We start from the raw sequence: 27859 nt of genomic DNA on the forward strand, positions 1-27859 counted from the left end.
CCTCTGAAGTTCACTAGATGTAAAAAGAGAAGAAAACCAGTGGGGTTTTTTTCAGACTGAGGATTCGTGAAGGCCCCTCCACGCTGTTACGCCACCCGATAGATGGAGGCGTCACTATCCAACGCCCAGCGCAGCGCAGCCACGGCTCTGTACCCCACGGGGACACTGCATTCCGAGATGGAAACTCAATATTGAGCCATTCCAGGTTTCCTTTTCCCCAAGGTGTAACTGAGGCAGGAAGAGCCCGGCTCCGGGGGCTCCCAAAGCCTGTGGCTGTGGGGAGGGAGCAGCCTCCGGGTCCCTGCTCCAGCCAAGGATGGATCCCAGTGAATTATTCCTTGGCATGCAGACGGCCGTGCTGCAAAGCCGCTCAGAGGGAAGGACTGATGTTCCCTGTTAAGAACAGGGCAGCTCGCCAAGCGCAAACAGCCCGGACCATGGCAGCAGACCAGCCCAAAAAATAAATAAAAGAAAGACAGAGAAATCCCCTGCGAGCTCACAGCACATCCTCTCCCATCCTGCTCCGATGTACCCTGCCCACGAGCGCCCGGCAGCAAGATGTGCCCACAAGCAACAACTAAAGCGAAGCAGGAATGGATTTTTGAAGTGATGTGACGGGAGCAGCGCTGAGCGCCCAACCTGCCCGGGACCGGGACGTGTGCGCTCGGCACCAGCGACCCCGGCCATGGACGGCCACGGCGCTGCTCTGCGGTGGGAAGGAGCGGTGGCTCCCAGAGCCGCCTCACCCCGTCCTCTCTGGGAGCAGGGACCATCCTTCCCAGGACAGCTGCTGTTTTGGAGAACGCTCCTCGACGAGCTGAACGGCCTTCATCCCTCCCCTGAAAGGTGTTCCTCAAACCCAACGATGGGAACCAGACCCAATTGCGCAGTAACACTTCGGCTTGAAAGCAGCCTTTTGTGCGCAGATTTCTTGGGGCTGGAAACCAGAGGATGGCCGCTCCCCCGCGGATGTGCGAGTGCCGGAGAGCAGCCAGTGTCCGCGTACACCAACCGCTCGCTTCCCGCAGGCCCTGCTCGCAGCAGAGCATCCTGCATCCCGCTGGGAGCGGGTCCTGCTTGCAGGTGCTGCCGTCCTTGCCAGCGGCACGAAGCTTTCCATCGCAGCCGCCTTTCCCTGCTTGGGGAAGGGTTTTTTTAATAATTGAATGCACAACGCATCAAAAAAAGCTCAGACACAGAAATAACCTTTTCCTTGGAGAAACAGCAAGTATGAGTCTCTCCCAGCTTTCCATGAGGGATAAACACAAGAGAAGTGGCTCAGCTTCTGAACATCTGCATTGTGAGAACATCTGCATTTCAAAAACATTTAAACAGCTGCATTAGGGAAGCCCAGACCCAGTTCCCAAGGGGAATGCGATTAAGGCTGGTTCCTTCTCGGAAGGGCGCAGACCCCCCTCGGGATGCCGGTGGCTCTCTGCTTCCCTGCACCCTGGGAGAGCCCTCACCGGCTGGACAGGGAGGGATGACACGGAGGGATGACACGGAGGGATGACACGGAGGGATGACTCCATCTCCGGAGGCGAGGGGAAGCGCCAGCATCCAGCCCATGAGTCACCCCGACGTCCATCCCTGCCCCATCCCTCTCCCCACAGGGCTGCGGCAGCCAGCGCCCCCGGAAAAAACCCCAGCCCACTGAGGTCTGGCTTTGAAGACTTGGATTAAAGCTTGAGAGAAGAACCTCAAAGGGTCGATTTAAAAGAGGAAATGAGGTTATTTCACATCTTCAGTGTTACCTCTCTTGAGGAGCCAATTCCAATTACCTGATCAATGAAGCTCTTAACACTAATGCAAAGTTAGAAGCAAGATACAGAGACACACATGCAATTATTTTGGCTTGACAAGATTTATTTGTATTTTTTTGGATCCAATCTAGTGAGGAAGAAGCACGTTACTCACTACTTACTTAGATTTTACACTTAATTTACATCTGCCTTCAGCTTGGCACGAAGCGTAGCAAAAGAACGTTTTAAAATACTTTCTTCAGTCAACGAAAGAAAAGCTTCAGGATGTGCCCAATAAGGTCCCACCATAGGAAGGATTCACATCCCTCATCTCCAAACGCTTCTTATAAACACGGAACAGCAGCCGCTACTGAACTGACAACGACCAGAAACTGAGCCTTCCCCAGCTGCAGAAGTGGCAGGGTCACCCCAAGCCTTGCTTTTATTACCCAGAGGGTGGCCCCAGACAAGCTTTTCTGCTTTTCAATCTCAGAAAAAGCTCCCACCTTTGAAGGGCCTGGTGACTGAACAGCACAAAGAATGCCCTGAAGGCAAGGCGCTCTGCCCTTGCGGCAGAAATGCCATCAAAGGCTTGTTTAGCATTTAGCAACCTGCTCCCAGGTGCTCAGCCAGTTACCGACTCCAGCTCAGCTGTTTGACTTTAAAAGACTCAGAACAAAGCGTTATTTCTCTAAACACAGTCATCTATTGAAGTCTGAGAAGCTGAGACCTTAATAAAATTACAAAGCTACTCTCCTCTGTGTTTCAGAGATAATTATAGGGTTAAGAACACAGCAGTAGGCTTTATACAGTCTCATTTTTAACTTATCTTAATGGTGATACATTAAATAGCTTCCACCCGCGTGTGCTGCTCCCTGCCCCCAGCCCGGCTACTAGGACAGATTTGCTCCCGGAGCTGATCCACCATGTGGTGACGGGACCACCAGAGCCACAGCAAGGACAGGCTGCAGCCAGAGAAAGAGCTACAGAAGCCCCAGAGCAGTCCGGTTTGAGAAGTAAATTGTTCAGTTGTTGTTAGGTTAGAGTTGTTAGGGAGAGGGATTTTTCCCCAAACGCTTTAAACCACAGGCACGGCTACAACTCTTCTTTCAGCAAGGGGCAGATCGGTCTTGCCCCTGCTGCTCCCGACACCATTTTGCAGATTTTTTTGCAGGTTATTTATTATATGGGGGTTTTATTTTGTTTTTCCAACTCCATATTTTATCTTCTTCCAGGAACTAAGGGTGCACCCCAGGAAGACACCTTCCTCCACAGCTCCTGTACCCATACAGTTTTCCAGTTACTTCGGGCCACCGTAGTTTCAAGGACAGAAGGTACTTTCCGTCTGCGCGCACCAAATCCCAGCAAAAACCGTATCACAAGGATTGATGGAAGGCAGGGCAACTATTTCAGTTCACCAACAACCAACCTCATGCTAAAGAAGTTGAAGTTGTCATGACAAAGGCTTGGTAAATAAACATCAACTCTTCTGCAGCTGGTGCCCGAGGGAGAGCGTGTGTTTAAACGCTCAGACATGAGCGTTCCTTCCTACGAGCTCCTCCTGCACACGTATGGATCAATAATTTCATTTACTGAGTACTTGGGCTCTGTCCTCCTTTCAGCTGGGACGCAGTCAATTTTTCTTCCTAGTAGCTGCTGTCTTTTGGATTTAGTATGAGCCTAATTTGATAGCGACAACTAAAACAGTGTGTGTTAATTAACGTTTATATTAAGTCGAGGATTTTTTTCAGCTTCCCACAGAAGCTGAGAGGGAGCAGAGACAGGACAAGCTGGCCCAAGGAATATCCCACACCACAGACAGCAGTATATATACACATGGGGCTGGCGGGGGGCAGGAATCCGCAATCACTGCTCAGCACAGGCTGGGCCACCCATCACCAGGTGATGAGACTAACGGCATTACTTTATTTTTGTATGTTCTTTTAACATTTTTTTTTTCTTCCATTACTGTGCTATTAAACTGCCTTTATCTCAACCTATGAGGTTTTGTTTTTTTTCCTTTTTCTCCCTCTTCTCCCTGCCCTATGGTGGGTAAAATGAGCGAAAGGCTGCGTGGTCCCAGTTGCCAGCTGGGGTTAAACCACGACAGCTCATCGTTTAGAAACTCATCACACAAAAACATTTGGCAAACACGGAGCGAAATACCACGGCTTAAAGTCTTCAGCACTGGGAAACTGGTAGTTCGAGTCTTTGCAGAAAGGATTTTTGGGGCAGACATTTGTAAAAATAAAAAAAAAAAAATATTAGAAAAAGTCTCATGACTCTGCATTTCACCAACTCTGCGCAGACCGAAACATCCAAACCACAGAGAAGGAGGCTGAGGGGAGACCTTCTCGCTCTCTACAGCTCTCTGAAAGGAGGGGGGAGCCAGGGGGGGTCGGGCTCTTCTCCCAAGGAACAGGCGATGGGACAAGAGGAAACGGCCTCAAGTTGCACCAGGGGAGGTTTAGGATGGATATTAGGAGAAATTTCATCATGGAAAGGGTTGTCAAGCCTTGGCCCAGGCTGCCCAGGGCAGTGGTGGAGTCGCCATCCCTGGAGGGATTGAAAAGCCGGGCAGACGTGGTGCTGAGGGACACGGGGTAGTGGGGGTCTGGGCAGTGTTAAGTTGATGGTTGGACTCGATGATCTGAAAGGTCCCTTCCAACATGGACAATTCTATAATTATAAACCAGTGCAGTTGCTGATGGTTTACATACTTTAAAACAGGGAACCTGCTCATCATCTGCTCAGCTACTTGCTCGCACAGCGCGAGCAGCTCTCCCTGCAGATACGTATTGGCATGTCTCATTCCCACCTTCAGAACATGCTCCTGTATCACCTCGCTCTATGGAGGCACCGTAGCAGTTCACATACAGCGCGGGAGAAAAGCAACCTTAAGAGAAACACACTGGGAAGTGAGACCACAGCCAGCATCTAACGAACGATGGCGAGTGACTTACTTAGGTCGTTGTCCATCTTGAAGGCGATGTCCAGCTGCATGATGAAAAGCATGAACTGGAACCAGGGGCTCATCTCCTTGCTGGGGAGGGGAATGTGCACGGCAAACACGATATCGTTGGCTTCGATCTGCCTGCTCACCGCCTCGTCGAAGTCTTTGAGCTTCTCGCAGTGGTTGGGTCCCCAGGGCATCAGCCACTTGGTTTTGTGGTGGTTTTTTCTCACATCAATGCACTTCACTGACATGTAAGGGACAGCTGTAGTGGGGCTGGGAGCTGCAAATGGAAGAGAACCATGTTTTTAGCATCTTCAGATATCGTACACGGTGGTTTCCCCATCAAAGTGTGGGGCTCCCCATTCAGCTGTCTGAAGGTAATTTAAAACAAACGCATCGAATGATTCCCTTTCACAGCTCCTCGATCCTGCAGTTAAGCAATTAGGTTTATTACGTCTACAGGCATATTACTGACTTTGTAGTGGGATCGAATTAGGATTAACTGAAGCAGTGGGAATCCGCCGGTTCAGTCTCAGATACCCCCGTCACACCGAAATCACACGGAAAGTTCCTGGCATCGTTTTCCGCGCATACGCTCTTCCAGTTTGCTCACTCAAGAAATCCACTTGCAAAGCACATGGGTATCCCCAAACCCAGACAGATGAACTAATCCCGGACCTTGCGGTACCGCAGAGCTGGGGGCAAGACCTACCGTGGCGATGTGAACCCGCGCACAGCCATGCGTTTGCCTGGGCAGGAAGGCTTTTCTCCCCGCCGAATCACGCAATCATTTTTTAAAAACATCAGGGAAATAAAAGAGTTCCCAGCACGGACAAACTGGATTTCGCTGCATTAATTCTGGACTTACTTTCAGGCCCACCAGCGACGTGGTCTGGAGCACTCCAAGCGGAGAAGGTGGTGCAGCCCTCCCTGGGCCATAAACCATCTCGTCGTCCACAGGGATGATGAGCCTCACGGCAGCGCGGCACTAGCGCCACTGCCACTTCACGCTCCCGCTATACGCGGGGGCACATCCTCATCCCCAACATAGCTCCCATTAGTAAGGTACGCGAAACACCTTCGGAAAACCAAGCTAAATGCAAACGAGTTTCTATCCTTTGAGGTTATCACCCATGGGCACCATCACCAATAGACCATTCTCATGGATTTTTGCCACCACTGCTGGAGGCGGCGGTGCTGTTTAGAAAGACTACCAGTATTTTTACTGCTTCTCTAATCACGCTGCTCATGGTCCTACCTCCATAAGACATCAAACAAGGGATGCAAGTTACTGAAAAGAGGGGAGACTGAGATGAGACGTGAGGCAGAAATTGTTGGCTGTGAGGGCGGTGAGCCCCTGGCCCAGGTTGCCCAGAGAAGCTGTGGCTGCCCCATCCCTGGAGGGGTTCAAGGCCAGGTTGGACGGGGGTTGGAGCAACCTGGGCTGGTGGGAGGTGTCCCTGCATGATGACTATGACAACCAAAGATCTGCCTCTCTCTTCCCCATAGCCACGGGGTGGTTTTTTTGAGATATTGGGAGAAAAGCAGCAGAACGGAGAACTTGGCTCTGAAATGTCCCCAGCACCACAACCAGCAACGAGGCTTTGTGCACGTGCACAGGACACCTATAACGTCTAACATCCCAGATGGGATCGTTAAAACTATGAGTGTTTATACTGCTTGGGCTTTACATTGATTAGGAAACAGTCAGAAACTCTGAAGTACCAATAGGGATGAACGCAGAAAAAAGATAAATAACGCATTCCACCTTCGGCCAGAATTCCACCATGAACCACCTCCCAATCTGAGAGAAAGAAAAGGCTTTTTAAAACTCAAATATATTTCCAAATTAGTTCTTCCACGCAAAGAATTCTTATGACAGTGGTTCTTGCCCTGTTTCAAATATCGTTTGGGAAATAAATATTTTAATGCATCACAGAACTGGGAAACCATGGGGACGAGCAGAGCTGGAGACGCTCCAGTTCCTCATCTCCCCAGTACGATCCCAGGGGCTTCCATGGGTCAGAAAGTCAAGCGATCAGAAAGTCGGTAATTCCCCTGTCCCTTACGGATCCATTCCCCTTTTTGTCAGAGAAAGAAGTATTTTTTTGCACATCAACCAGCTCAACGCACTGTAACGTCCAATAGACTTCACTGCAATTAAAGCAGAACCTTCCTGTTTTCTGAAGCGTTACCAGGAAGGTACCACTGGACGGGCTGTAATGAATTTCTTCCAGCTTCACAGGTTTTAAGAAGCAGATGGAACAGGTTAATTCTTTCTTTTTAAGCTGTTAAAAAAAAAAAAGAAAAAAGACTTTTCTTTATTTCTGTTTTAGCTTTAAGTTCTTCAAATTCTAGTGATGTGATACAAGTTTGTGAAGTGACATTTAGGGGAAAACCCCAAATTATCCAGCCCTTTTTCAAACGAAAATAAGACTTGAAATTCAAAACTTTAAGTGCAAATTTAACCTCATAAAGTAGGTTAAATTTACCTAATTATGTAATTAACCTAATAGTGTAAAAATACTGTAAAGCAAGTGACAAGTATTGAAATATTACAGAATCACAGAATCTTCATGGTTGGAAAGGACCCTTAAGATCAAGTCCAACCAAACAACCTACCATCTCTGCCACGAGAGCATGCCCTGAAGTGCCACATCCAGACGTTTCTTAAACACCTCTAGGGATGGTGACTCAACCCCCTCCCTGGGCAGGCTGTTCCAGGGCCTGACCACTCTTTCAGTAAAGTCATTCCTCCTAATATCTAACCTAAACCTCCCCTGCCGCAGCTTCAGACCATTTCCTCTGGTCCTGTCATTCTTCACCTGGGAGAAGAGGCCAACCCCCACCTCTCTCCACCCTCCTTTCAGGGAGTTGTAGAGGGCAATGAGGTCTCCCCTCAGCCTCCTCTTCTCCAAGCTAAACATGCCCAGCTCCCTCAGCCTCTCCTCACATGCCCTGGTCTCCAGACCCCTCACCAGCCTGGTCGCTCTCCTCTGGACACGCTCCAGCACCTCAATGTCCCTCTTGTACAGAGGGGCCCAGAACTGAACACAGCACTCGAGGTGAGGCCTCACCAGTGCCCAGTACAGAGGCACCATCGCTTCCCTGCTCCTGCTGGCCACGCTGTTCCTGAGACAAGCCAGAATGCTGTTGGCCTTCTTGGCCACCTGGGCACACTGCTGGCTCATGTTAAGCTGGCTCCACCAGCACCCCCAGGTCCTTTTCTGCCGGGCAGCTTTCCAGCCACTCTGCCCCAAGCCTGTAGCGTTGCTTGGGGTTGTTGTGACTGAAATGCAGGACCTGGCACTTGGCCTTATTGAACCTCCTACAGTTGGCCTTGGCCCATGGATCCAGCCTGTCCAGGTCCCTCTGTAGAGCCTTCCTACCCTCAAGCAGATCAACGCTCCCACCTGGTTTGGTGTCATCTGCAAACTTACTGAGGGTGCACTCAATCCTCTCATCCAGATCACTGATAAAGCTATTAAACAAAACGGGCCTCAAAACTGAGCCCTGAGGGACACCAGTGGTGACGGGCCGCCAAGAGGATTTCACCCCATTAATCACAACTCCCTGGGCACGGCCATCCAGCCAGTTTTTAACCCAGCAAAGAGTACACTTGTCTATGCCGTGATTCGCCAGCTTCTCCAGGAGAATGCTGTGGGGGACGGTGTCAAAGGCCTTACCAAAGTCCAGACAGACGACGTCCACAGCCTTCCCCGCATCCAGAAGGTGGGTCACATGGTCATAGAAAGAGACCAGGTTGGTTAAGCAGGACCTCCCCTTCCTAAACCCCTGCTGGCTGGCCCTGATCCCTTGGCTGCCCTGCACTTGCCGTGAGAGCTCACTCAAGATGATCCTCTCCATGATCTTTCCTGGTACCGAGGTCAGGCTGACAGGCCTGTAGTTCCCCGGATCCTCCTTCCGGCCCTTCTTGTAGAATGGTGTCACATTAGCCACCCTCCAGTCATCTGGCACCTGCCCTGTTGACCAAGACTGTTGATAAATGATGGAGAGGGGCTTGGTGAGCTCTCCCGCCAGCTCCCTGAGTACTCTTGGGTGAATCCCATCCGGCCCCATAAACTTATGTGCGTTTAGGTGCAGAAGCAGATCATTGACTGCTTCCTCCTGGATTATGGGTGGGCTGTTCTGCTCTCCATCCTTATCTTCCAGCTCCGGAGGCTGAGCACCCTGGCGATAGCTGGTCTGACTATTGAAGACGGAGGCAAAGGCGGCATTCAGTATCTCAGCCTTCTCCTCGTCCTTGGTTGCAACTTTCCCCCCCAGCATCCAGTAAGGGATGGAGATTCTCCCTGGCTTTCTTTTGGTTGATGTATTTATAAAAGCTTTTTTTGTTGTCCTTAATGTTAGCGGCCAAGTTGAGCTCCAGCTGGGCTTTTGCCTTCCTAGTTTTCTCTCTGTATAACCTACCGAGATCTCTGTACTCCTCCTGAGTTGCCTGTCCCTTCTTCCAAAGGTGGTAAACCCCCCTTTTATTCCTAAGTCCCAGCAGAAGTTCCTTATTCATCCAGACTGGCCATTTTCCCCCCTTTAGACTTGTGACACTTGGGGACAACCTGCTCCTGGGCCTTTAAGATTTCCTTCTTGAAGGGCGTCCAGCCTTCCTGGACCCCTTTGCCCTTCAGGACTGTCTCCCAAGGGACTCTCTCAACCAGTGTCCTGAACAAGCCAAAGTCCGCCCTCCGGAAGTCCAAGGTGGAGGTTTTGCTAACCCCCCTCCTTACATCGCTACGAATTGAAAACTTGACCATTTCATGATCCCTAATAGCTTATAGCCTTTCATCGCAGCATTCCAGTCGTGACAGTCATCCCACCACGTTTCCGTGATGGTGACTACATCACAGCTGTCCTGCTGCACAATGGCTTCCAGCTCATCCCGTTTGTTGCCCACGCTGCGTGCATTCGTGTAGACGCACTTGAGCTGGGCTACCGCTTTCACCCCCATCCTTGGCCCTTTATCCCTAGGCTCATTACTAGTGGGCCTGGTTTTATCCCCTTCCCCCTTCGGTTCTAGTTTAAAGCCCCGTCCATGAGCCTCGCTAACTCTTGGCCTAACACCCTTTGCCCCTTTCGGGATCGGCTTTTCCCATTCTTAGCGAGCAGGCCCGGTGTCCTGCAGATCAAACTATGATCACTGAGCCCAAAGCCCTGCTCGTAGCACCAGTTCTGGGGCCAGGTGTTGATCCGTCCGATTTTCTTGTTCGCCCATTCGTCAGTCCCCAGAGCTGGAAGGGCAGAGGAGAACACAGTTTGTGCTCCCGAAGCCTTGACAAGCCGCCCCAAGGCCCTGAAATCTCTCTTCATTGCCCTCAGACTTCTGCTCTCCAGCTCCTCACTGTCTGCCTGTACGACCAAAAGAGGGTAATAATCGGAGGGCCGTATCAGGCCAGGAAGGTTCCTGGCTCTATCCTTAACACGGGCCCAGGGAGGCAGCAGACCCCCCTGTGGGAAGGGTCCGGCCTGTATACGGGACCCTACACTATTCCTACACTACGAGTTAAAGCAGAAGCAGCCCATAGAATAACAGCCGCACAGGCATATGGCATAACAGATGACAATGTCAAAGTCTCCAGAGAAAAAACGTCGTGGTGGTCACGCAGAATCGGAGCTGAGGTGGCCAGCCCGTGGGCTCCTCGCCTCGTCACCATCCCAGGACTTCCCCACCAGATCACAGCCCACCAAAACACCCCTCCGGCAGCACGCACGAACACCCTACCTACGCACTCGAGGTATCGCAGTGAGACAAAATAACCCAAACCTGAGCAACACCCACAAAGCCGGGGCCGGCTGACACCCCCACAGCCGGGTGATTCAGAGCCGGCGGCCGCTGCGTCCTTTGGCCGCGTCCTGACAACAGCAGCTCTGTTGCTTCGTGGGACCCAGGCCAGGAACTCTGCCGAGCATCTTCGCTGCCGTGCCACCTCGGCAGAAAGATGACATCCTTCCTACAGCCGGGGGAGATGACTCAACCTGCGAGTTGGGAGGAAGTTATTAAAAAGCAGTTGTTTATAAACTGCATTTTTTTTTTTTTCCCCTCTCAATTTTTTTGACAGCAGCAAGTTTTTTTTCCAGCTGAGGAGCCACAGTGGGCTGCAAGGAAAGGGATTTGCTCAAGCAGGAATTCTTCCAGATCCAGCGCTGCTCTCACTAGCAATCCACAGCCCAAGAGCATCACAGACCTGTAGCGCTGCCGCATCCCAAACCCCCACCGCATCCAGCGGTCCTCGGGGACCACAGAAAGCTCACACCTTACGGCAGCCCCAGAAAAGGACAGAAAAAAGCCCCAGAAAAATGCCAGAAAGAAACTGCAAAATAAAATAAAATCAAGCATTAAAAAAACCCCCAAAGAATAAATCAACCGCAAGTCCAGGGTTACAGCGTGCTTTAATGACCTGCCATAAGCGCAGCAATCGGTGCGCCATCCTTTTATCACACCTCCATGCAGAACACAGAAACCGTGGCGAAAACTGCAGCTGTAAGCGAATATTCGGAATATTTTTGTGAAATAAGCCAGACATTCAGGCCAAGCTCTCAGAGCTTTTTAACTTCGACAGATCTTTGTGTGATTTAAAAGCCAGCATTTCTGAATTAGGAGATATTGTTACTTCTACAGAGAAGACAAATGTTTCTTGCTTTGATGCAACTCATTCTAGCCATAAATACATGTTTTCATCACTGACTGATTATGATTTTAAATACTTGGCATGCTAACTCGAGTATCCCCTCTGCCAAAGTTACAGCTTTGAGGAGCAAAGAGACAATTACTATATATATTCCTTGTCGGGAACTGCACACCAAACAAACGTCGGCACTTGGCTTGCATTACTTGCTTGGCTCCCGTCCCATTAAATTCAAGTGAGTGTTGAACCAAGCGGGGGGTGGGTGGGGGGGGGAACCAACTAAAAACGCTTTGTGAAACTGCAGCCAAGTCAACTAACAGCATTACAAAGTGCTATGCAAAACAAAGCTCGCATCGAGGGATTTCAGCTAAAACGCGGTGCCAAGCAGGCTGCTCTCAGCCCGTCTGCCTGTGGGCTGGCGGATGGTTCAGCTTTATGGATTAAGTGATATATGTCAGCCTGGAAATAATTAAATCGCCGTTTGTGCCTCATGCAGTGGGTGAGCCTCAGCCCCCGGCCCAGCCTGGGCGCTGCGATGAGGAGCGCGGTACCATCTGGGGGGGTCGCAGGGCAGCCCAGAGCAGGGCTGGTATCCAGAGGGGTTTGCAGAAGCTGTGTGGGAACGTGGATCTCCGGGAGCCAGATCCCACAGGAGCCAGCTCGGGATGCCCAGGAAGGTGCCCTGGGACCATGAGCAGGCATCGGGCAGAGCCCCCCCCACCACCAAGGGGTTTGACCCCTGCCATGCTAGATGCCCAAAGGCATCGGCATGAGTCCGGCAGAGCTGCAGGCACCATCAATGGATGCTTCTAACCCTCCCCACTTAAGAGGGAAAACTTCCCCCCCAGACAAGCTTCCAGAGAAGATGATTCACAGCAAACCCTTTCGGGGTGACAGCCGTGATCTCCTGGGGGAAGCGGGAAGGAGGTGACTGTCACCAGAGCCCTCCTCAGCTCTGCTGGGACAAACCTTCGTTAAATCTTCCTTAAAAACCCAGGCAAGCGCAGACATGAAAATAAAACCAGAGTCTGAGCAGCCTCTCTTTGCAGTTCACTGGTTTTCACACTAGTTTGGGGACTGAAGACAGTTTAGCCTCTTTGAAGGTTGGCTGCATATATGCCATAGATGCATTTGCCTTAAAGGTATGTGGTGACCGGCTTCCACCGCCAGCCCATATGCTGGGGAAGGGGGAAGCCACCCGCTCCATCTCCTCCAGAAGAGGCCTTGGAGGTGCCTGGCTCACTGCAAAAGTCCCAAGGTTATCCCAGATGACATGGGTCCCAGCAGACCCTGCCAAGGAAGAAAGGCTCCTTGTAATGGTTTTAGCCAGCGAGCGCCCCGGAGAGGCTGCTGCCTTCAGCAGCGTGGTCACCACAACCCAGGGAGGGCTTCCGAGGAGCCTCCAAAGCCATTTCATCTCTGTCTGACAGGCTGAAGCCAACTCTTGCATGTAATTTCCCATGAGACTTGTCTCCCGGTTCATACTGAAAGTACCACATAGCCAACGGCACAAGCATCATACCACCGTATTCGCCTCAAACATGGATTTTCTCAAGCTGCATCCCCAAGAAACAGCAGCGTTTAAAAGCAAGAGAGACATTTAGTGTGGGAGGGATGGACAGAAGTTGAATTGCATTCAGTTTGGAATGATCCAAGACTACTCAGACTTGTGTTGAACTGGCAGCAGCGTTTCACTTGAAGATGACAGTGTTATAGAATAACTCCAAATAAGAGACTTTGAAGGAGACATCTCAGCATACCTGGTATCTACAGGCCAGAGAGATCAAAGATCTTATGACCCGATTCAGCAAAAGCTGCCATGAGTTGGTTTCTCAGCACTGGTGACCATCTCCATTGCCAAGACAGAGAGAATTTCTCTCCTACATCTGAGCCGGAATTGAAATTCCTTCCCTTTGCATGGACTAAACCAGAGTACAAGTGGAGGCAAACACCCGAAGCGATCCATCGCACGGTGGGACACCCCGAGCCATCCAATGCTGCTCCTGCCCCCCTACATTCTCCATAGTAGAACCCTACAGCGTTTGCTGCAGAAACCGAGCACCCTGCCCCAAATATGCAGCAAACTGGTAAATAGCAGGTACTCTGAAGAGAGACGGGGATCCAGCCTGTCCGTCACTGCTGTCGTGCTCTCTGGAGCCCCTGGGTTAGATCCTGGTTACCACCACGCTCCCACGTCTGGCTTCCAGAAATCCTCAGCAGGGAAAGTTTTAATTCAGTTGAAGAAGAGCACAACACTGCGGCCAACTAAATGAAACAAATGGAGTATTTTATGGCACAGGGGAGTTGGCAAGTTTTAGTTGAGATTTAACCCTCCTAGTTTGGTTACTTGAAAAGTAAACACCCATTTCCCCCAGTCAATACAATCATAATTCATCAATCACAGCATCCCAACCTTGACTTTGTTAGCATGATTTTTCAAACAAAAGCTAGAGCTTCATATTACAGAATTACGCTCCCCTGGTCAGCATATTGAAAATGAACCTGTTGAAAGGGAAGAGCGCAGTTCAACGCCGAGGAACCAGGGATGGAACCTGGGGAGGTCTCTCGTCCAACCTCTGCCGGGAGGGCAGAGCAGGAGGTCCTGAAGCTGGTTACTGCTCCTGGGATGCTGATGTGCTGCTCTTGCTGTCCCCTCATCCCCATTTTCGTCACTCCGCATACAGACTAAATATTAAGCTACTATATAGCAGTCAAAGTTGAGTTCACACGCCGTAGAGTTTACCGCCGTCCGGATCCTCATGCGCACACACCAGTCCTAACGAGTACATATTCCATTTCTTCAGATTTATAGTCGCCACTTACTTCACTCTCTTCATCTTTGCCCTATAACAAATCGCCACGTTTCATTCCTCAAGATGGTTTTTAATGCTGTTTCCACAAGCCGGATGATCAGACCGACAAAGTCTGACCGTTCTGTGAAATCCTGCCCTGGACGGGGAGAGACACCGGGAGACCCCGCTCTCGCCCACAAGGGTGAAGCCTCCCCAGGCCACACGGCAATGGCATTTGCAGTCTGCATCACAGTTCACTTCTCGACTCGGAGAAGTCTGGTTTTCCCCGGAGCTCCCAGTTCTCCTGCGTGTGGTGTCCCAGGTCTTTGCTCTTCCCTCGCCCCCACTGACGTTCCTGCTCTTCTCCACCCAGCTGACTCCCCCATTTCCAGCTGATGCTCGGCTGCCCCTACAGAAAACTTGGGGCCCAAAGCTGGGTTGATGTAAAAGAGAGTAAAAAATAGTAGAGGAAGGGGGTCCTTTGGTGGCCATGAGCTTAAAGCATGGGAAAAGTGACATTTCAACTTCAAATTTCTAAGATAAAAAATGCCAAAGTTAAAACCATTAGGTCTTCAAGGACAGAAGAAAAGAAAGCCTACTTCTTCCGAATGTCTGTCAATCTTTAACAAATACTTTTTCACACCTTTGTGCCACAAGCAAAACTTGTTCCTACTTATCTCTTGAGCTTGCCTCTCCTGCAAGGCACGGTGGTGATGGCACGTAGGGATGGGCGAGGGCAAGTGGAACAGAGGAAACTCATTTAGACAAACTCCGGCACCATTCGGAACCTGCTGGACTTGCCCTGAAAGCCGTTAGCAAATAGAACTGAGCAGCTGCAGAACTCTTTTTAATTATTATTTTAATTCTCAAAGCCCCGGTTCAAGGCTTGAGAACTTTAACGTCTCTGTAGTACCGCAATAAGCGGCTTTCCTTTAGTTTCAGCTATACTGTGCCCTTGAAACAATCTATTACCGTGTAAGCATTCATCTGCACTTTTCTTTTCGGAGAAAAAAAAAAAGCAGAAAACAAGATCTCACCTGTAAAGCAACTTATCTTGGGAACTATTCCTCAGAGAAACAAAGAAACACTGTTTCTCTGTATTTAGACTTAAATCTTTAGGTTTGCTCTAAGTGACCAAACTTTAGAAAACTAAAAATTAACTCTAAGTGAGCTCAATTTTTCAATAGTTTCATTTTACAACATTACATATGCCTAGATTTGCCTAAGAGCCACCATCACTCAGTTTATTAATTTCAATAAATTAAGTAGATCGTTAAAGAGCTCCTGGGATAAACCCTGAAATAATTCCTTCTTTCTTCCCTCCATACTCCTGCAAACAGGGCATTCAGCCCAGTTACGAGAATAACACCATCCCCTCGCTGCTACCACACGAACGCTTACCTCTATGGTATATATTTTGTACCTTCTCATCTAGAACACCTACAGCATTTCAAATTAACTACTGACCCTTGCTCTTGCACTATAAACAAGCCCTTTAGAAAATCTCAATTGCATTGTGTCTACATTGATTAAAGCTTGAGTCCTACTGACCTCATGCGGTGTTAACTTCTCCCAGGCACCAGCAGCATTCTGCTTTTCTACTCAATTACCCCCTTCTGTGCCGAGCCATCACTACCCAACGAGCACACACAATGGCCTTCTGCTTCATTACACTAACCAACAGCCGGATAGGAATAAACAAGCTAATTTATCATCAGACAGACCCAGCTTTTCCAACTGGAACACTGAGAACCCGAATAACACCATATATACTTACCATTTATAAATATATATTTATTGCAGTATGAAAGTTTTCTTTCCTACCTCCCTCTTTCCTGACCTTGATGCTACCAGTTCAATACATTAATGAGAGTGACCACTAACGCGGTCTTTAAATTACTATTTTTTTTTATTACTAGTTACTATTTCGCAAGCTACTTGAAAGCCTTTGTCGGAACACCTCGGCAGCTTTTATATGCAGAATGGCTGTACATTGAAATCATCTAATTCATCTTTTAAAAAAGAAACAAACAAAAAAATAAAACAAAAACAAGAAAACCCCAATACCAACTAGAAGCCCACTCCCCTTAGGGAAGTTATTTCTTTTTTATCATCTGATTTCAAGCTTTATCAAGCCCATAGTCCTTTGAAGCCCCAAGAGGCCATTTCCATCCTTATTCACCATGTGTGCTGCCAGACACACCACTGCAGCTGAACGCCTGCAGTTCTCTCGTCTCCAACAGATTTTTCAATCCTACAGGTTTTTCTGTCTCTCTGGTTTCAGAGCATGAAAATTAACCTGTCCAAAGTCCAGTTCGGGAGCTTCCTGACCCACGTTCATCTTCTGTGTCCAGGTCTCCTGCTTTGGATGAGGAGAACAAGCCAGGGTTGGGCACGTATCTCCTCCAGTGACCACCTTGGCTTGGGCAGCACTGGTTTTCCCACCACCTTTGGCGGGCGATAGGAGTCCTGACCCAGTTCAGTGTATGGATGGATGGAAGATGATATTTGGTGGCACAGACGGCAGCCCAGACCTCTGCCAAACTCAAACCTACCGTCTTAGACTGGGGTGGGACCCAAGCTGCCAGGACGTGGAGGTCCCTAACCAAGCACTATGGCCAGCAGAACCATCTTACTGGGGTTTTGAGGAACCAAAAGGCCATGGAACATCGCCTCTTTAGGGATTTTCTTTCTCTTTAGGGAATTTTCTGCAATAAGGCCATTTTCAAAGAGCCACAGGAGCAGCTCTGCCAAGAACCTTCAAACCTGCAGGTGCCGTCGGGATCCCGCTGCGAGTCCAAGCGCCCACAAGGCTGCTGCCACCCAGCACCAAGCAAAGAGCTTCTGGGGAGCAGTCCTGCTCTCACAGATAAAGGATCATTCCCTCAGCCCCAGGCAAGTCACAGAGCAAGAAATCCTTGAGGCAGTAGAGTATAAGTAGATTTGCTAAAGAACGGAATCAATATTCATATGCAAGAGCGGCAACAAATGCAAACGAAGCAAGGACTAGCAGTACGAGTTCCACAAAGGCAGAAATATATATTCAAAAATAGTTCCTTTGAAAAAAGAAGACAAAAAGAAGGTAGAACTGATTTACTAATTGCCACAGACTGTTTGATCTCCTTCCAAGGCGTCCTTTGTCCGGTCTCGCCTCCGATGAGGTGCGTTTCCTGCTACGCCCAGCCAAGATATTAAATCCCTGCAAAGAGAGGTCTGAAATAGCAGCATGACCCGACCGTATCCAGCAGCTTCTCTCCTGAGCGACAGCCTGAAACTCTCCCAGTCCTGCCCACCCCAGATAACAACATACCTTGAAACCACCAGCGCTCAGATATGTAAAGAATTCCATCTGCATTTGAAGAGGAGGGCTCAGCCGGCCGGAGCAGCCACCTCGCCCCCTTCAAAGGCTTCCCCAGGCTATCGGAGAGTTATAACTCGACTTCAAAGACCATAAATGATATTTACTAACGAAAAAGACTTCCTGTTCAATGGTTATCCCTTGCAAAGCGCCGAGAGGCAGCAGAGGCACCGCTTGGGAAGTGTTCGGGTCACATTTAAAACCCAGCCTGTTTGGGTCGTAGCAACGTGAGAGAAGAGAAACAGTAAGAGGAACATCCTCTCTACATAAACTTTGAGTTTCTAGAGGCACGGAGTTTCCCTGATGCAACTCTCCCGAGTTAACTGTGCTTTGGAGGTGATGCAACTGCAAGAAGAGCAAAAAAAACGCCAACGCCTGGGAGGATTTACAGCCCGGCTGCCCACTCCTCTGGCCCCCGGCACGGACTTTCTGCCTGGGAACTCTCCATTTCTGGCACATTTGCCCATTCAGCTACAGTTACAGCTCTTAAAAAGAAGAATTGAGCAGACCTAAACTAAACAGACATGACCTTTCATGTCTGCTTTTTCATCGGCTCCCAGCGCTTCTGCCAAGGCTGCAGCGCTGCAGGAATGTGGCTTATACAGAGGAGTCTATTGGCATTCACGGCCACGGCACCGCACCGACCTACCCGGCACAGCTCGCCCATCTTCTGGAGAGGCCAGCCATGAAAGAAAGTCAGGCACATAAAAATGGTCTTTGTCCTGGAGCCCACAGCCACCCTTCCCTAGCAGGCTGCGTCCCCCTACCTCAGAAATCAGAGCGTCTCTCCTTGTCAAAGAGATCAGCTGGGCCCTAAGAAGGTAATGAAATCCGAGGAAAGAAAATTAAATCCTGGAAACTCACTGCTCAGGAGCCAAATCGGACATTTAGATAATGAACTGGAATTGTTGATAGCTGCTCAGCCATTTATACACATGACTCATTATCTCTCTGGGCGAGACACACAAGTAAGAGTTTTATTTGCTCCAGTCAAAACAATTCTGGGTTTTTTCAACCTTAAGCCGAGGCAGGGGAGCAGTGAACCTGCACCTTCTGAACTGCAGCCCCCTCGTCCCAGAAGACTCGTGCGCTAAATAAAACCCTCCACTTTTCCAATCAGTTAAATTTGTAAAGTGTACAGTTGGGCACCGGACTTTCAGTCCTTAACTGTGTGTATGCCTGTCCTGGACTTTGTCTTCACTCCAGAGAGCTCCCACTGCAGTCAGTCAGCGCATTTGAAACCAAGATAATCTGCGACTTAGGACAGGGCGTCCTTGCAGTCCTCAAAGTAACTCACAAAGTTAGTGAAAAGCTGTCTTTTCAGTAACTTGTCTGAAGGAACAAAAATATTGCTGCACGGAGCTCTGTTGTCCAATTTCCCCCCGTCCCTCCATCTCGGCAGCTTTGCTCTTCACTCCAGCGTCCCACGGTCCTGCCAGACCAGGGGCAAGATGCACAGCGATGCATGACCAAAGCGATGGAGAGAGGAAGCCCCAGGGAAGGTGGGGTAGTGCCTTGACCCCAGGTCCTTAGAACAGACCAGCCATTTCAGTGAAGAACAAGCTAGAGAGCACGCCAGAGCTCGTACATCTGCCCAGCTTCTGCGGCGGTCAGGCAGCAGCACAAAGCCCACCGAGATGCAGAAGCCCCTGCCTGGGCACCAGCAGCACGTAGGAGGTTCAGTGATCTCAAGTACTCAACGGGAGTCACAGAGCTATGGGACATTATGAGAAGTGCCCCACACTTTGGGACTCGATTAACACTGAATTTACTGCTCAAACCTGTCTAGAGTTTGTGGAGACAGCAGGAAAGTCCTGTTTTCTTTCTTAAATACTGTGTATATAAATGAATTCCAGGTGCAAGGGAAATTACAAAGAGGGACACCATCAGCAGCTTCCCACAAGGTATACAAAGGAAGATAATTTGTAATCAAAAGCTTTGGTTTAAAGAAGACCAAGAAGCCTTAAGCCCACACTAGAGTCAAGTCAGATTTCCGTACACCCAAAATGCTACCACCTGGCCAGCGGTCAGAAGGAGAGGACACAAGGCCACCTTCATCCTTGGAGCAGCAGTTGTGGCGTGACCTCCGTTGGAATGCTCTGGTCAAAACTCCCAGGAACGAGCACGGATGCTGCAGCTGGTCCAGCTGTGGGCAGGTTTGTCCTCAGGCCAAGCCCAAGGCTGTCACCTGGCTCCACATGCTGCTCAGCACAACTGGCCGAGCCCAGTGGCACCCCGGAGACAGCTGGGATGCCAGGAATTTGGCCAAACCCACGGCGTGTATGGAAAAGGCAGAGCGTACATGCACACAGCACGCGAGGGCTCCTGGGAACACCAGCAGGACTGTAAATCAGCGTTAGCCTAATTTCTCACCAACGTCAATGCTGCCTTGAATGATAACAGAAAACATTCCTGTTTGATCCCATCCTCCTATACTACGTGTACGCTATCACTCATAGCGGGGTAGTGAAAAGGAGGTTTTATTATGACTAATTATACCGATCCTGTTTTATCGGGTCCTGATACATCCTAACAGAACACATAACACAATCCAGAAGCGTAACCTTTAAACAAAATGTTTAGCAGGGAACAGAGCAGACACCAGGAATCCTGCAGGGCTTGAAAACAGGTCGGTTGGAGGCAGCGACAGCCCCAGTTGCCTGGAGCCAAGTTCGCTGCCGTAGCTTGACAAAGGAACAGCTCAATAAAATTCTCTATTCAGGTGTTTTCTCACTCCCTAGCTTTGCAAAGCTCCCTTAGACCGCCACGGGAGCTTCACCCCAGCAAGGGAGTCCCTCCCATACGTGTACATCTCATGCTTTGTCACCATACAGTTCTAAACAAAATCCACCTGAGAGCTGATAAGAGCTGTTGGAAATTTGCAAACTGTATTAAAACTTCAGAAATTAACGCAGTTTACTGTTCAAAAACTAGCTACGGACCCACCACAGGCAGAAACCCCCGGTTTCAGAACAACGAAGCTTTGTCGCCGTTGTCGTATCAGGTACCAATGCGTCGCATTCGCGTATTTTGGACTTGCACAAGTAATCTGTTAAAATAGAGCACTTAGTCATTGTTTTGAAATATGACCTAACTGACTGCTAGAGGAAAGGCTGGTTTAGCTTTGAAGCCCTGTTCCAGTTGTGTACATATTTTGGTTTGTCTAGACCTGAATAAACTAAAATAACTAGATTCTCGGTGTCTGTTCGGTGCGCTGGACCAAACCAGCCCGGGAACGCTATTTCTGTGACCCCTCCGCTCCCACCCCACCTCGTGTCACCCCTCGCTGACGAGCAGCAGCCCCGTGTCACCGCTGCAGAGCGAGTTTGAGCACCCGTAGCACGGCTTCGCTGCCCGCCCGCCGTCGCCAGGCACGCCGCAGAAGAACGCTGGCCACCGACCCATTTCCAGGGGCGCGGGGACCCCAACGGTGAGGCATGGTCCAAGGTGGAACTCTTCCTGGGAAGAGTTTTATGCAGAGCCCTGGGCTGCAATGCCCTGCTCGTGTGTCACTGCGGCAGATGTTGGGGACCACGCCAGTTCACACATAAGAACTCACAGCTGTTCCACAGGCACCGTACACACTTGGGCTCCCAGCAGGGGTGGCTGGGAGCTGCTGGAGCCCTGCAGCCACTAAGCGAAGGGGGGGAAAAGCCTCTTAACTCCTCGAATGCATCAGAAGTGGTAAATGCTGCAGTGGAAAAGCCAGTTTGGGTGATTGATTAGCACAGCTTTATCTCCTCAAAGATCAGAAGCGGGGTTTTCCCCGCAATTAGAGAAGTTTAGCCCACAAAACCCCCCCTAGGCCTCTCCCGCAGATAGAAAATGAACTTACTGCAGCAGTACAAAGTTATCCTAAGCAAGATGTTGAGATCCAGACCTGAATCGCCTTCTCCCTTGGCAGAAGAGCTGCTCGGCCGCAGTGGGTCCTGCCCATCAGGTCCCCAGCCCAGCACCAGATGACAACCCCCACCCAGGACCAGACACCACCCCCGCGGGACAGGGACCCACCATGGGTGCCCGGCGGCTGGGTAAGACAGAGAAGAGGCAAGATGGAAGACGGGATTAACAGTACCTGAGTTCTTTAGTCTCCAAATCCCTACCAACCTGAACAAAAATATTTCTGCTTATTGCCTATAAAGTGAAACAGGAATATGTCTGTTGATCACACCTGCCCCCAGATGACAACAGGAACAGGGCCTGCTTATCAACACCATCCTTTTGTACAAGCAACTTTTTTAAACTCAGAAGCAAGAAGCTACTAGGAGGAAAAAAAAAAAAAAAAAAAAATCACTTTTAAGATGAACACCGAGTCTGGCTTCTCTATACAACACAGGCCAGGACATTTTGTCTAATGAATCAGTGTCGGGTTCAGTAACCTGCTCTTGAACCAGCCCTTTAAAAAAAAATAAAGAAGGAAGGAAGGAAAAAAAAGTCAATCCTAATAATATTCAGTGTTTGTTCAGGCCCACGAGACCAGAAAAACTGTGTTTTAATTCAGTGTTTGCCACTGAGTCCTTTGCGATTAAGCAGAGACAAGGAACCGAAGCAAGAGAATGAGAGTAACTGAAGTTTTTGAAAAATGACGTTTAGTAGAATTCCTATGGCTCCTAAGAGCAGACAACACAAACGCAAAGCCCTAATGCGCATCAGGAACCGTGAATCTGCTTTCTGAGGACCGTTTTTAGGTATTTCTTCAGTACCTCCCAAATAAAGCCCACGGCGAGAACCGTCCAACTTCATTCTCCCAAAGAAAACCTGCAACACATTGTCCCGACGCCCTTTCCCGGGAACGCGAGCTCAGTTATCCACAGGCGTTACCGACAATCCCGCCCCGAGGCCGAGCCTGCCCCAGAGGAAGGGGGTGATGCCCGGGCTCCCGGGGGGCGGGTTTGGGTCGGGGGCGGCTCCGCGGGACCCCGCGGCCATCCTTACGGGGAGCGGCGCCTCACCCGGCTGCTTTCTAGTAAAAAAATTTAAAAAAAAAAACAACAAACCAACATAAAACAATTGCCGGGACTGCCCCAAACCCTGCTCTCCTCCATCTTTCTCCTTCCAGCCCCTCACCCCGGGGGGCGGAGGGGTGTCCGAGCCCGGCTGCTGCCGGGGGGGTGGGGGGTTACATCCCACCCCGAGGGGTTTATAACGCTCCCTGCCACATAATTAAGAAATAAAACACAATCGGGGCTTTAAAAGTTTCCGGCGAGGAGGTTGGAGTGCGGAAAGTCGCGCTGAGCCGCCGGCGGGGGGGGCTGGATGCCACCCCAAAGGCTTTCAATGGGGGGGAGGAGGGGACGCGGCCGGTCCCCGTGGCCGGGCAGGGGGACAAGGACCACGGTGGGGTGGGGGGTAAAGGCCCCCCTAAGCAGCCCCCCGGGTTTTCCGTGAGCGGAAACAAACCCCCGCGCTGTTTCCAGAGGCGATGGGGGGGTCCCCGGGAGAAGCGACCCCGGACAAAAGCGGGAGTGGGGTAAGGGGGGGCCGGGTGCCACCCAAACGCGTCCCAGACACCATTAAAGCAGCCCCGTCCTCGCCCGGAGCAGCACCCATTAATTACCCTTTTAAAAATATTTTTAATTTTTTTTTTTTTTTTTTTAAGTTTTTTTTGCGATCATTATGGCAAGCGGCGAGGTTTCCTCCCGCGGTCGGTTCGGAGGCCGGGAAGCGGGGAGGGGCAGAGGTACGAAAAGAGCGGAGGAAGGATTTTTTTTATTTTTTAATTATTTTTTTTAAATAATAAAAAAAATATTTTTGTTTTTTTTTTTTTTTAAAAAACAAAACCCAACTTTGCCATGCGAGGCTTCCCCGCGCGATCAGTCGCCATACTGAAGATTTCCCCCCCCCCCTTCCTCTTTCTTTAAGTACAAGCTGAAACCAGGCCAAAAAAAAAAAAAAAACAACACACACACAAAAAAAACTTTTTCTGCCCCTTCTTTTCTCGCAGGCACTAGAGTGAAATGCGCACAAAGAGGCCCAGGGAGCTGTGTTTTCTTAACTACAATAGCCGGGCTAATTAGATCATAGGAGCGAGTCAGCGATACTGTAACAAGTCGCCAAACAGGAGGAGCGGGGCGAGGAGGAGGAGGAGGAGGAGGAAGAGAAAGTTTCGCACCCTCGGCACTCACCGATCAGCCCCCCCACCAGGAAGGCGACGACTTGGAAAACCAGCAGGATCCCCCCGACGATGCACAGCTTTTTGGTGCTCATGTTCTCGATGATGGCCCCAGCCATCTTGGCCCGGCGGCGAGCCCCCCGCTGCCCGGGCCGAGGGGGGAAGGAGGAGAAAGAGGAGGAGGAAGAGGAGGAGGGCAAGCTCGGCAGGGACAGCCCCGGGCCCGCCGCCGCCTCCCGCTCGCCCCGCCGCCGCCGCCCGCCGTGATTGTGGCCGCCGCTCGCCGCATCGGGCCGCTTTAAAGGCGCTGCCGGCGGTCACATGACGCCGCCGCCCGCCTCCCCCCGCCCCTCCCCGGTCCTCGGCCCGGCCCCCCCCCCCCCCGCCCTCACTCGCCACCCCCGGGATGCGGGGCGAGTTGGGGCCGGGGGCGGGAGGCTGGTCCCCCTTCTCGGCGAGCGGGCCCCCCGGCCGCCGAGGGAGGAAAGCGGGGGGGGGGGTGGCTCTCCCTCCTCCGCCCCCCCCCCGCCCCCCCCCCCGCGCAGCGGCAGGGACGCGGGTGCCCCCATCCCGGCCGAATCGCGACGTTACCGGGAAAGACGGGGCACTGCTGGGGAGAGTCCGGCTACGAGGATGATCCATCACCTCGGACGGGCTGGGGGACCCGGGCTGCTCGCCTGGAGGGGACAAGCCCCAGAGGGGACCGGGGGCTGGGCTGGGTCATCTCCAAAGGTCCCTTCCGAACCCTGCGGTTCCGTGATCCCGTGATCTCACCAGTGATATCGCTATCTAAACGGCGGGTGTCCAGAGGATGGGGTCAGCGGTGCCCGGGGACAGGACAAGGGGCAACAGGCACAAACTGGAACACGGGAAATTCCGTCTCAGCATGAGGAAAAACTTCTTCACTTTGAGGGTGCCGGAGCCCTGGCACAGGCTGCCCAGAGAGGTGTGGAGTCTCCTTCTCCGGAGATATTCCAAACCTGCCCGGGCACGTTCCTGTCCAGCCTGCTCTGGTTGACCCTGCTTTGGGAGATAATCTCGGAAGGTCCCTTCCAACCCCCACCATTCTGTGATTCTGTGTTTTTTTCCCGTTTTCCCCCATCCCCATCACTCCAAAGCAACGCTTGGTCCTTCCCTTAGCGCTACTTTGATTTATCCAGGTAGCTCACGCTAAGCAGGTTTCCGAGTTTTGTGACCCCAGCGTGCTGCCTACCAGGACGTTTTCCTCCCAGCTGGAGACAAACTCTCTAGTGGCACATTCCCGTCCCTGGCCCAGAATGGGTTCGCTGCCCCCTGCCACCATCTCTGGGCTTCAGCATGGGTGCCTTCCAGCTACTGGTGGGATCTGCACCGGGACACACGCAGTGAAGGACACAGAATACCATCGTCTGCAACTAAAACTAGATGGGGAGCTGCTAAAAACACTCCTTGAGGACAAATGCGCCATGAAAGGAGACGACTGGTGACAAAAATACAGACAGGAACTATCAAAATGAAAGACGGGTCAAATATTTAGGGGCACAAACCACTAACGACCTGAAGCAAATAGTGACAAGAAAAAAACTTCAGAAGAACCAAATGCCCAACAGAAATTACAGTAAGATTGCAGAAAGGCTGGCAATGCAGGATGGTAGCTTTGTAGCCAGACCTACAAGGCTTCCAGCAACGTGTGCGGTTTGTTTGGGACACAGACGGCATCCGTGTGCTTCTTTCACAGAATCACAGAATGGTTTGGGTCAGAAGGGACCTTAAAGCCCATCCAGTTCCACTCCCTGCCCTGGGCAGGGACACCTCCCACCAGCCCAGGTCGCTCGTTTGCCTTGTCTAATGGGAGCTTTGTGCCATACAATGACACAGGCGGCGGTATCAAAAATGAATCTAGAAATTCAAGGAAGAGTAGAGAAGCAGCGTGCACAGGGTTTGATGCGTAAGGACAGACTAACCAGACCTTGACCACACAACGTCTAGACAACGCAAGGAGGCGAGCGCAAGAACGTGGTGTTTAGTTGATGGATGTTTAGGAAGAGATCACCTTCAGAAAGGGGGGGAGGATACGTGTCCCTGCCTCGCTCACCGCCATGAACTCGCTTCCTTTGTGCCCTTTTCCTGACCAGAAAAAGGACCACAGGTGGCACCTTGTGTGGGGGGCAAATTCCCCTCCCATGTCCAGAGCCCAGCCCACCAGGTTCAGGGCATTTAAAAGAACATTTAACGCCTTGGACCCGTGGGGTGCTGGAGACGCGCAAAGACGCAACGCTGGAGGCCAACCAATGATACAATGGGGTCATATTTGGATGATGTAATAAAATGGGATGCTGTGATCAAGATCCTGGATACAACAGGATCCATCTGAAAAGCGTCGCAGCAGTGACCCCCAAATGCTGGTTTTCCAGCACTAAGCCTTTGGCTTCCTAAGTTGGGCTTGAAAAACTAAATGGCATCAAGCTCATGGGCTACTTTTGTGTTTTACTTCAGTGATCCCCTGCCCTCTTGTCACCAGGCAGAAGGAGGGGAACTAGGAGCAGATGGGGGGGAATGGAAGCGGGTACCTGCTCACGGCAGCAGGAGAGCCCCCTCCAGCCCCCTCAACCCCCCAGGTGCCCGTACAGAACAGATATGGGCCTCTGGAGGTAGATGAGGAGGGAACTAAGGATACTGATAAAGCCCCATCCAGGGAGTCGCCAAAGCAGCCAGCTCCACGCGTTAAGACTGCTGCTGTGAAGAGCAGGAGGAGGGCAATAGTCACAGGGGGGTCCATTCTGAGGGGAACGGAGGGTCCCGTATGCAGGCCGGACCCTTCCCACAGAGGGGTCTGCTGCCTCCCTGGGCCCGTGTTAAGGATAGAGCCAGGAACCTTCCTGGCCTGATACGGCCCTCCGATTATTACCCTCTTTTGGTCGTACAGGCAGACAGTGAGGAGCTGGAGAGCAGAAGTCTGAGGGCAATGAAGAGAGATTTCAGGGCCTTGGGGCGGCTTGTCAAGGGTTTGGGAGCACAAACTGTTCTCCTCTGCCCTTCCAGCTCTGGGGACTGACGAATGGGCGAACAAGAAAATCGGACGGATCAACACCTGGCCCCAGAACTGGTGCTACGAGCAGGGCTTTGGGTTCTGTGATCATAGTTTGATCTGCAGGACACCGGGCCTGCTCGCTAAGAATGGGAAAAGCCGATCCCGAAAGGGGCAAAGGGTGTTAGGCCAAGAGTTAGCGAGGCTCATGGACGGGGCTTTAAACTAGAACCGAAGGGGGAAGGGGATAAAACCAGGCCCACTAGTAATGAGCCTAGGGATAAAGGGCCAAGGATGGGGGTGAAATCGGTAGCCCAGCTCAAGTGCGTCTACACGAATGCACGCAGCGTGGGCAACAAACGGGATGAGCTGGAAGCCGTTGTGCAGCAGGACAGCTGTGATGTAGTCGCCATCACGGAAATGTGGTGGGATGACTGTCACGACTGGAATGCTGCGATGAATGCCTATAAGCTCTTCAGAAGGGACAGGCAAGGAAGGCGAGGCGGGAGCGTGGCCCTGTACATTAGGGAATGTTTTGATTGTATAAGGCTAGATTCCAGTGATGATAAAGTCGAGTGTTTATGGGTAAGGACGAAGGGGAAGGGAAATAAGGGAGATGTTGTGCTGGGAGCATGCTACAGACCACCCGGCCAGGATGAGGAGACAGATGAAGTATTCTATAAGCGGCTGGCTGACGTCTCGCAATCGCCAGCCCTTGTTCTGGTTGGGGACCTCAACCTGCCGGGTATCTGCTGGAAATACAACACAGCAGAGAGCAGGCAGGCTCGGAGGTTCCTCGAGTGCATGGAAGAGAACTTCCTGACACAACTGGTAGGGGAGCCTACCAGGGGAGGTGCCTCGCTAGATCTATTGCTCACAAACAGGGAAGGACTAGTGGGAGATGTGGTGGTCGGAGGTCGTCTTGGGTTTAGTGATCATGAAATGGTCAAGTTTTCAATTCGTAGCGATGTAAGGAGGGGGGTTAGCAAAACCTCCACCTTGGACTTCCGGAGGGCGGACTTTGGCTTGTTCAGGACACTGGTTGAGAGAGTCCCTTGGGAGACAGTCCTGAAGGGCAAAGGGGTCCAGGAAGGCTGGACGCCCTTCAAGAAGGAAATCTTAAAGGCCCAGGAGCAGGTTGTCCCCAAGTGTCACAAGTCTAAAGGGGGGAAAATGGCCAGTCTGGATGAATAAGGAACTTCTGCTGGGACTTAGGAATAAAAGGGGGGTTTACCACCTTTGGAAGAAGGG

At 51.1% G+C, this 27859-nt stretch overlaps 1 protein-coding gene across 1 annotated transcript in view; it reads right to left on the reverse strand.

Moving 5' to 3' along the window:
• The window catches only part of WLS (Wnt ligand secretion mediator), a 39697-nt gene extending 15829 nt beyond the window's left edge, over window positions 1-23868 (reverse strand). Inside the window, exons 1-2 of the mRNA XM_054212797.1 lie at window positions 23615-23868; window positions 4706-4978 (exon numbers count right to left, since the gene is read on the reverse strand). Of these exons, the coding sequence (XP_054068772.1) occupies window positions 4706-4978; window positions 23615-23720 (379 nt within the window). The 5' untranslated portion in view covers window positions 23721-23868. The remainder of the gene's footprint in view (window positions 1-4705; window positions 4979-23614) is intronic.
• Between the last annotated feature and the right edge of the window lie 3991 nt (window positions 23869-27859).

This window comes from Rissa tridactyla, chromosome 8, assembly GCF_028500815.1.
Source record: "Rissa tridactyla isolate bRisTri1 chromosome 8, bRisTri1.patW.cur.20221130, whole genome shotgun sequence".
In the NCBI taxonomy this organism is placed as follows: Eukaryota; Metazoa; Chordata; class Aves; order Charadriiformes; family Laridae; genus Rissa; species Rissa tridactyla.